At 41.6% G+C, this 10,633-nt stretch overlaps 1 protein-coding gene across 3 annotated transcripts in view; it reads right to left on the reverse strand.

Annotated features, from left to right (window-relative positions):
• Positions 1-10,633, reverse strand: part of sts (steroid sulfatase (microsomal), isozyme S) — a 74,554-nt gene that overhangs the window by 58,153 nt on the left and 5,768 nt on the right. Inside the window, exon 2 of one of the 3 annotated variants that reach the window (XM_034173626.1) lies at positions 2,728-2,899. In XM_034173626.1, coding sequence (XP_034029517.1) covers positions 2,728-2,882 — 155 coding nt within the window. In that variant the 5' untranslated portion in view covers positions 2,883-2,899. Of the gene's footprint in view, positions 1-2,727; positions 3,042-10,633 lie in introns of those variants that run through there. The other 2 variants (XM_034173620.1, XM_034173631.1) reach the window with 2 other exon arrangements.

Consider the following 10,633-nt stretch of genomic DNA (forward strand, 5'->3'; position numbering starts at 1 on the left):
TGACTGACCAAATCCAATTTACGAGTATTCCCTGGTCTCCGACATCTTCCTTTGCAAGCCGTACATTTGCTCCGAGAAGTTATCCAACTTACGTCTGAGTTCAAGGGTTAACGCAGTCTGAGACTGCATCGCCTTGCCCAACTCATTAATCATGATGGACAAGTGAGGGGTCGTGGTTCTGGTAGCAGCCGTCTTGCCAATTCTCCAGTAGGTCAGGGCAGCACATAAACCAATAAGCACCAGCCCTCCCACAATAAAACCAAATATAAATAAGTCTTCGACGTCCTCCACAGAGAGTGGTACCAAGCATGCAATGCTCCACTTCTCCCAGGTGTTGAGGACATAGCCCGCAAGGTAGGTTCCATCTGGGCATGCAGGGTCCCCCAGGCCTGATTTTCTTGTTGAACAAAAATGGAGTCAATAGCGCTCAGAGACCAGGTGATCAGTTCCATGATTAATCCAAATATAGTTTGAAGAATTCACAGTCGAGAGAAGTAGGGATTTCGAAGGTTGGAGCAGAGATAGAGGAAATAAAGGAGAGAGGAGGATATGTGACCTCCCTCGCCGGAGTCCCAAGCACAACCTGTTAAATATGCGTTAATGAAACATCTGACCCAATGTTAGCCTCAGCATGACTGGAAATTCCAAAATTAGGTGTGGGCATTCCAGGCTCAGTTCATCCTGCCCAAATCCAGATCATGCCTACATGCCACCTCTTTACCCATTTATGGGTTGGCTTGAGTTAGGATACTGCCAACATGTTGACTTTTGGAGCCGTCCCATTTGAGCTTCAGAAAAAGCTATTCGGCAAACTTATGGGTGTTGTAATGGAGAATCTATCTGTCCCATATACAGTCTGTGGAACTGTAAGTGATTGTGCACTATAATTGCACTATGATTGGAGAGTGCATTATGCATTTATTCTCAAATGAAAAGGAGGAAACTAATCAAAATGCAAAAAAAAAACCCCCAAAAAAAAAAACAAACACATTTAAGAAGCTGAAATGTGAGAATTTGGACATACAGTAGTGTTCAGAATAATAGTAGTGCTATGTGACTAAAAAGATTAATCCAGGTTTTGAGTATAGTTCTTATTGTTACATGGGAAACAAGGTACCAGTAGATTCAGTAGATTCTCACAAATCCAACAAGACCAAGCATTCGTGATATGCACACTCTTAAGGCTATGAAATTGGGCTATTAGTAAAAAAAAGTAGAAAAGGGGGTGTTCACAATAATAGTAGCATCTGCTGTTGACGCTACAAACTCAAAACTATTACATTTAAACTGCTTTTTTAGCAATCCTGTGAATCACTAAACTAGTATTTAGTTGTATAACCACAGTTTTTCATGATTTCTTCACATCTGCAAGGCATTAATTTTGTTGGTTTGGAACCAAGATTTTGCTCATTTACTAGTATGCTTGGGGTCATTGTCTTGTTGAAACACCCATTTCAAGGGCATGTCCTCTTCAGCATAAGGGAACAACCTCTTCAAGTAATTTGACATATCCAAACTGATCCATGATACCTGGTATGCGATATATAGGCCCAACACCATAGTAGGAGAAACATGCCCATATTATGATGCTTGCACCACCATACTTCACTGTCTTCACTGTGAACTGTGGCTTGAATTCAGAGTTTGGGGGTCATCTCACAAACTGTCTGCGGCCCTTGGACCCAAAAAGAATAATTTTACTCTCATCAGTCCAGAAAATATTCCTCCATTTCAATTTAGGCCAGTTGATGTGTTCTTTGGCAAACTGTAACCTCTTCTGCACGTCTTTTATTTAATAAAGGGACTTTGCGGGGGATTCTTGCAAATAAATTAGCTTCACACAGGTGTCTTCTATCTGTCACAGCACTTACAGGTAAGTCCAGACGGTCTTTGATCATCCTGGAGCTGATCAATGGGTGAGCCTTTGCCATTCTGGTTATTCTTCTATCCATTTTGATGGTTGTTTTCCATTTTCTTCCACACGTCTCTGTTTTTTTTGTCCATTAAAGCATTGGATATCACTGTAGATGAACAGCCTATAATTTTTCCACCTGCGTATAAGTTTTCCCCTCTCCAATCAACTTTTTAATCAAACTACTCTGTTCTTCTGAACAATGTCCTGAACGTCCCATTTTCCTCAGGCTTTCAAAGAGAAAAGCATGTTCAACAGGTTCTGGCTTCATCCTTAAATAGGGGACACCTGATTCACACCTGTTTGTTCCACAAAATTGATGAACTCACTGACTGAATGCCACACTTCTATTATTGTGAACACCCCCTTTTCTACTTTTTTTTACTAATAGCCCAATTTCATAGCCTTAAGAGTGTGCATATCATGAATGCTTGGTTTGTGAGAATCTACTGAATCTACTGGTACCTTGTTTCCCATGTAACAATAAGAAATATACTCAAAACCTGGATTAATCTTTTTAGTCACATAGCACTATTATTCTGAACACTGCTGTATGAAAAAGAAGAATAAACAATCCTTTACTAAACTACCTGGCAATTAATTTAATAATCAATTAAATGTTGCAGCTCTGCTAACAACAGATTTGCAATACATCTGCAACACAATCTGCAATAAAATAGTTAATTTAATGTTTGTTGCAAACAAACATTAAATTAAACAAACAGCAGCTTTGTCGTGAATCCAACTTACTGTACTGTATTTCTGTATTATTCAAGCAATTTAGGACCATCTAAACACAGCTGAACAGTTTTTACCTAAGGGTTGTATTGCCATAGCAGCCCAGGTCACCAATTCCCAGGTCATCAACCATCATCAGCACAAAATTGGGCTTCTTGTTTTCTCCAGGAGAGACAGTGCACAGTTTCCAGAGCAACAGCAGAAAGCAGGATGATGGCCACTTGGGGATCATTTTGTGAGACAGAGATACTGGGGAGAAACCACACAAAATTTTCATGAATTCATAGTTCAAAGAAACACCGACACGATATGTTATAAAAGCTATATTCATCGGAGAAAACGAAGATGTGCTATTCTCACAAAAATAAATAAATAAACAAACAACTGGAGCTTGGTTAACCCAAAGGCAAAATATTGCTTATGTGTGCTGTGTTTTTTAAGCCTGTAGATCAGCCAGTTTCTAAGTTATGACTAGAAGGAGGGCAGGATCTCTCTTCAAGACACTAAAGTCTCCAATGTGGCCTTAAAACAAGTGGGTCACAGTCGTAACTGGGTCACTATTGTGTCACATGTTGCTGAATGTAGACAAGGAGTTAAGGGCCCAGTCAATTATGACACTAAGGTGGAGAGGATATATACTGATGGAAATTTTGGTTTTTGTTTGGGTCGGACTACAATATGACAATATGCATCATATGGCAATGTAACGGCTGAGTGGATCCTTGTCATCTGATTGGTGGGTTGTTTGTCACGTGACATGGATAAGTTGTACCAGTTGCTGTTGTGTTTCATTGACAGTGCAATAGTTCTTTTTTAGCGTTTAATTTTGGTGCTATACGAAACGTGCTATTGCACGCCCCGACCATCGCATGCGTTCACACTACCGGGGGTGTTGGGAAAGTGTAGTGACACGGACCCACAACAGGGGGCGTAAATGAACGGACAATGAAAATGCCAAAAGATAACAATTTAATGTTGTGAAAATGTGCACAACGGAATACAGATACTACTTCTAGGTAACAGTCAATTGAATAACAGGTGACGTGTGGGCAGGCTCGAGGATAGGAGACGCCTGTCCAGAGAAGAGCCGGGCCCCACACGATTTCCACTGCCAATGGAGACCTGCAACACACCGGAGCCGCCAAGTCCTGAGTCCCCAGGTGGCCACTGCCTCCAGCTGTCGGATCGGGTACTGTTGGCAGGAAGCACAAACAGGTTATGTGGGTGTGTGAACACACAATTCTTTCCTGAGTGAAAAGTCCTCCGCAGGAAAACAAAGTACGTGCAGTGCCTACTGTAACACTTAAGAAATTTAGGAGTGGAATCGCCAACTCCTCCAAATTCCCACAAACCAGCTCCAAGCTGTCAGTTACAGAAGGTTACGACTGCAAAGAGAGCTCCTGCAGCTCCAGTTATTTGCTGCAGCTCCTGCAGCAAATAATGAAACTCCCAGAATTAAGAACGTCTCACGAGGACGTTGTGAACCCAGGAACGCCACCACTGGTGACGTTTGTCAGCTTTCCACAACAAACAGAGCACAGCAACTCGCTCCATGTGTGAGAGTTATAAAACGCAGGGAAGATGAAGACAACACACTGGAAATTGTTTTTTTTTCCTTATTTATTCCTTTATTGGTTCATTCTACTGGTGCTTATAGTTGATAAAACTTGGATAAAGTTACTTGCACCAGTGCTAGTGCAGTATAAAATTACGTGCACTGCTCGAATAATACGTGCACAAACTAACACATGCACGTACTAATTCGATCCCTGTTCACCTCATGAAATATTTGTATCACTGAGCTCAAGAACATTCATTATTTGTATATTACGCCATTTGTACGAGGTCTGTCAATAAAGTAACGGACCTTTTTATTTTTTTTTAAACTATATGGATTTGATTCATATGTTTTTACATCAGACAAGCTTGAACCCTCGTGCGCATGCGTGAGTTTTTCCACGCCCGTCGGTGACGTCATTCGCCTGTGAGCACGCCTTGTGGAAGGAGTGGTCCCGCCCCCTCGTTGGATTTTCATTGTCTGGAAATGGCGGAATGATTTGGACTTTTTTTCCATCACATTTTTTTCAGAAGCTGTTAGAGACTGGCACCTGGAAACCATTTGAAAAATTTATCTGGCTTTTGGTGAAAATTTTACGGGCTTCACAGAGAATAAGGACTGTTACTGTTGTTGTAACATTAAATTTAACAGTGGAGAGCTGTTACCCAGCTCTCCACAATTTCTCTGATACTTACTGGACTTGTAAGCATTGAAAAGCGAGATAGGCTTGTCCTAACTTGTCCTCTGACACACCGAAACGGAGGTGTTCCTTTGTCTCGCTCAGACAGCGAATCGGTAGTTACGCACGAAGCCTCCGTGCGGCTTTCCATGACAAAATCTCTTGTTAAAAGTGAAATCTGCCAGAAAATGGCTGATGTCCAGCTCTTGTGATAACCAGAGAAAGTGCACACGATGGTCTCGCATCCACAGAGCCATCAGCTTAGAAATGATCTGGCGTTTTCTGCCTCGTCGTCGTAGCTCGGAGCACTGTCAAGGATTTTATATAGTTCATGCTCTTATTATCATTTATTTTCTTTAGTTTATGCTTATATTATTATTATTTATTTTCTTATAGTTTATGCTTATTATTTTTCCTCTTTGTGAGAAGAGGAGGTTTTACAAAGAAAGACTTGTTGTCTGCATTCTTCATGATTGAGCAAACTATTTTTCATTTTGCCTTATCCTGCTTTGACGAGCCACAAGGCTCATGTTGCAGGAATGGAAGGTTTCAGCCGTTACCTCGCTTTGCTATCACCCTCTTGCAGACATGACTCATGTGTAACCTCTCCCGACTGTCCTTGTTTGTTTTTTCTCATGTTGAACTAAATAAAAGGCTGGGCCAGAGGAGGAGATTTTAGGAGAGCTTTGTGGCTGAGCACTTACAAGCTGCTTCATTGTTCTCCTCCTCTGCGCAGAGCAAAAAATATATATATATTTGTCTCTCTCTGACTGGTTTCTTTTCAGTGTTTGTGCCTCTCATTTCTTTAAAAATGGGGTGCAAACCCAACAGTTTTTTCTTGGCGCCCAACGTGGGGCGTCGACAGATCTTCTCGAGCGAACGGAGGGAGACACGCCGCAGACCGTGCACAGCCGATTCCACTAGAGGGATCGAAGGAAAGTCCTGAGGAGTGAATTCTCCGTCGGGCCGGTGACTATAGACGTCCACCTCCGCTCGCCGCAGTAGAGTGACGACGCCTCCGAACCAAATGAGGGGCGCAACAAATTAACGTAAGTAATTACTGCCTGCCTGTGAGGAAAATATGTTGAGGAGGGGTTAGAGTCCCCATCCAGAATAAAGTGCGGGGGAGGGAGTTAGAGTCCCCGGTCCTGCCGACACAGGTGGCGGAGGGGTTAGAGTCCCCATTCGGAATAAAGTGCGGGGGAGGGAGTTAGAGTCTCCGGTCCTGCCGGCACAGGTGACGGAGGGGTTAGAGTCCCCATCCGGCTGAGAAATACAGGAGGAGTAAGAATAAATTTCAGGAGAAGCAGTTAGAGAGACGCAAATTAATTGATTATTTCAAAAATGAAACTAAGTGTGTTTGTGGTATGAATGAGAGAAAATTCTGTTTTTGTTGTTTTGTTGTAAGGATTTTGTTGTGTTATTTATGTCTTGATATAAAATGATTTATTATTATTATTTTTTTATTTTTTTTTTTTTTAGATGAGGGTTTGTCTGTAATTGCAATCATTGATGAAATCTGTAATTTATTTTGTATATGTGTGAGAGTTGGAGCGGTTGTGGGAGTGTGTGTGTGTGTGTGAGACAGTGTCGGACTGTATGTGTGGTATTGTTTGACTGAGTATTCCTTAGTAATGATAAAAGAATGAGACTGTGAGTGACTGAAGCACGGACAGCTTGATATCCCATTTTATCAGGGGATAAAAGTGGAGCCATTGTCTGCAAAGTAGGTCATTTTAAGTCCATACGCACCACACTCACATATTCCCGACGAGTCTGCAAAGAGGGGGATTCCAAGGAAGGTCCGCCCCACGGGGTAGAAGCTTGACCTGAACTTTGCACAGTGAAGGGGAATAGGTGAACAACATGGGAAACACATGCACAGAAAATAAGCCCCTATTTCAGGGCGACGAAAAATACATGCACAAACGCAATCCGGAAAATCTGAAGTACATAACTAAATGGAAAAAGAAATATGGCTTTTCAGGTAAATTGGTTATGCCAGATTGTGAAGGTTTGGTGTTAAAACTTACAGCAGCAGCAGCAAATAAAAAGGGTAACAGGAAAGTAAGAAAGGAAGGAGAAATAGAAAGTGCAAAAGTATGGCTCAGTGAAGCACGGATGAGAGTAGAGGCCATAAAGAGGAAAAAGGACGAGAAAGGAAAGTCAGAGAGGAAAGTAATGTTTGTAAAACCTGAAGATAATGAGACGGCCGTGAGAGGCCGTGATGTAAATCCACCCCTGCAGCCACAAAATCAGGCTGCAGTAAGACAAGCGGCACCAACAGTGGCTCCACCACTGGTAAAGGACCCGATTTTTGACCCTAATTATCCCCAGGGGAGTTCTGAAGGTCTCTCATATGACCCAATATGCTCACTGTATCCAAATCCATTTTTGGATAATCAGAGGGTGGAATTTTCAACTGTATTGACCCCGCCTGCGGCAACAAATTCTTTAATGCCCAAAAAATACATTTTGAGAGACAGGGCTATGATTAAGCCGCCTCTAAAATACGGTTTCAATATATCCCCAGATCACAGTTTTATTGCTCCAATGATCCAGGTCCCAAACCCAAATATAGCTCAAGGACAGCCGCCATTCCTTCATGTCTTCCGTCCATGGACACCAGAAGAGGCAGCAAAGGCTGTGTCTGGCCTGCCAGACCCACAAGCTGATGTGGAAGAGTGGGTAAAAGGAAAAGAAGATATTATAAAAGCGTATAGGTTGAATGGCTGTGAAGTAGGACAGGCCGTACAATTGGCTCTGGGACGAAACTGGGTCCATGTGAGAGGGACATTTACAGGACGTGCTGCAGACGGCACGGTCCTGCCATACGGGAATGAGGAAGATCCGGCAGCAGCGTTACAGGCTCAAATAACCGATCTAATGACCAGAGTTAAAAACAAGTTTAAACAGAAAGCGGACTATGGTAAAATAAATGCGTGTAAACAAAAGGCAGATGAGGATGTGGATGATTATAATCAGCGTTTAGGGACAGTTTTCCGTGCAAACAGCGGTATACCGCATAGTGATGATCAAGCGGGAGCATATCAAAATCAGCTGAAACAAGCCCTCCTGAATGGTTTGAAGCCAGAAATTAGTGCATGGATCAGAAAGCACAATGTGACCACTGACTCGGATGATAGATTAAGTCCTGGAAATATGTACTTCTCTGTCATAGACATCAGTAATGCATTTTTCTCAGTACCTGTTCATCCAGACTCTCAATTTTGGTTTGCTTTTACATTTAAAGGGAAAAGATATACATATACAAGACTCCCTCAAGGTTTTGCTGACAGTCCGACCATTTTTACACAAGCAATAAATTGTTGCATATCTTCATTTACTCCACCAGAAGATTCACAAATCTTGGTGTATGTAGATGACATTTTGGTGGCAGGAAAGACAAAAGACAGCTGTACAAAATGTACTATGATGCTTTTGCAACATTTGGCAGAAACAGGAAGTAAAATTAAAAAGCAAAAGTTGCAGTTTGTGCAACCACAAGTGACTTATTTAGGCCACGTCCTATCAGCTGAGGGGAAACGAATACAAGACGATCGAAAGCACGCTATTCTCAAAGCGCCTAAACCGTCAACAAAAAAGGAAATGATGACTTTCTTAGGTATCTGTAATTATTGCAGAGCCTGGATTCCATGTTATGCAGAGAAGGTGCAGAAATTGCAGGATTTAATACATTCTATACCAATGGCTATGACTGACAAAATACAGTGGAATAAAGAAGCTGAAGAACAGTTTACAGCTCTTAAACAAGAACTTGTGAGTTCCACAGTATTATCTCTGCCCAATTATGCCAAGCCATTCACTCTCATGGTGGACACAAAACAGGGATTCATGTGTGCAGTCTTGCTACAACAACATGGTAATAAAAATAAACCAGTTGGCTATTATTCCAAATGTTTGGATACATTCTTATCGCCTGCTAGACAGATAGCTTATACAGCAATGCTATTGTCTCAGCCACATATTACCACTGAAAGATGCAACACCTTGAATCCCGCCACGCTCCTACCTACTGAGACAGACGGTGAACCGCATGATTGTTTGGCAGACACACAGAAACAACAATTACCTCGACCAGACTTAACAGACGAACCATTTACAGATGGACTACATTACTTTGTGGATGGCTCATGTTTCAAAGATCAGAAAGGACAGACATTAACAGGCTATGCTGTTGTTCAATTACCAAATACTGTTATTGAAGCAAAACAGATTGATCATTTTAAATCAGCCCAAGCTGCAGAACTCATTGCATTAACCAGAGCTTGTATCTTGGCTAAAGGACAGAAACTGACAGTCTATACAGATAGTCAATATGCATTTTCAACAATTTGGTTCTTTGCAAAACAATGGCAACAAAGAGGTATGATAACCTCTACAGGGAAACCAGTGACACATGCAGGCTTACTCACAAATTTGCTAGAAGCAGTGACATTACCATCACACCTGGCATTATGTAAATGCGCAGCCCACACCAGAGGTACAGATTTTGTCTCCAGAGGAAACTGTCTCGCAGACAAAATAGCGAAAGAAGCAGCAGCTGGTCGATATGGTACTTCTTCTATTTACACAGCTCAGACAGACAATGAACCATTAATAGATTCTGACCTTTTATTGGATATGCAAAAACAGGCACCAGCGCAGGAACGACATTTGTGGTTGAAAAATGGGGCAACCCCAAACCCCAAAGGACTTTATTGTGTACATAACAAACCCATCCTACCCAAAAGATTATTCAAAGCAGCCGCAATTGCGATGCATGGGTTAACACGTGTCGACAGGGGGGATGGTATATATGGTAGACCAATACTTTACTACCTATGGATTTAATTTATACTCAAAAAATTTTTGTAAAGCCTGTGTTACCTGATTGAAACACAACCCACAGGGAAATATAAGACCCCGGAGAGGGCAATTCCCAAAACCACAGTATCCTTTTCAAATTGTTCATATGGACTTTATTGAACTAAATCGATGTGGACCTTATCAATACTGTCTAGTATTAATTGATGCCTTTTCAAAATGGGTAGAAATTGTTCCATCACAAAAAGCAGATGCTTTAACAGTAGCAAAAGCACTGTGTAAGACAATTATTCCGTATTATGGAATACCAGAGACATTGTACAGTGATAATGGAACACATTTTGTAAATGAAGTTGTACAGAGTAGCAGAACACATGAAAATTAAGTTAAAACATCATTGTGCTTAGCACCCACAAAGTGCAGGATTAGTGGAAATGACAAATGGCACAATAAAAACAATACTAAGGAAATGTATGGAAGAGACAAAACGAACCTGGATTGAATGTTTGGAGCTAGTAAAATTGTATATGAGAATAACACCAACACCATCAGGTTTAACACCATTTGAGATACTTTATGGACGACCATATCGTCTACCAATTTTTGACATGGATACTAAAACAGCAGATGAGGAACAAACATTAGCAGATTTTATGAAAAAGACATTAACACAGAAAGAGATAACTCAAACACATTTACTGCTGAATAATTTTGATCTCCCACAGGACGGCCTTCCAGTAGTCCAGCCAGGAGACTGGGTGTTCATCAGAGTGATTAAGAGGAAGAACTGGTCCAGTCCTCGTTGGGAAGGTCCATACCAAGTGCTGTTAACAACACCAACTGCAGTAAAGATAGCGGAGAGATCAACGTGGATACATCTAAGTCACTGTAAGATACAGCATGTGTTGGCTGCCTCCAC

The sequence above is a fragment of the Thalassophryne amazonica genome, chromosome 1 (genome assembly GCF_902500255.1).
Source record: "Thalassophryne amazonica chromosome 1, fThaAma1.1, whole genome shotgun sequence".
In the NCBI taxonomy this organism is placed as follows: Eukaryota; Metazoa; Chordata; class Actinopteri; order Batrachoidiformes; family Batrachoididae; genus Thalassophryne; species Thalassophryne amazonica.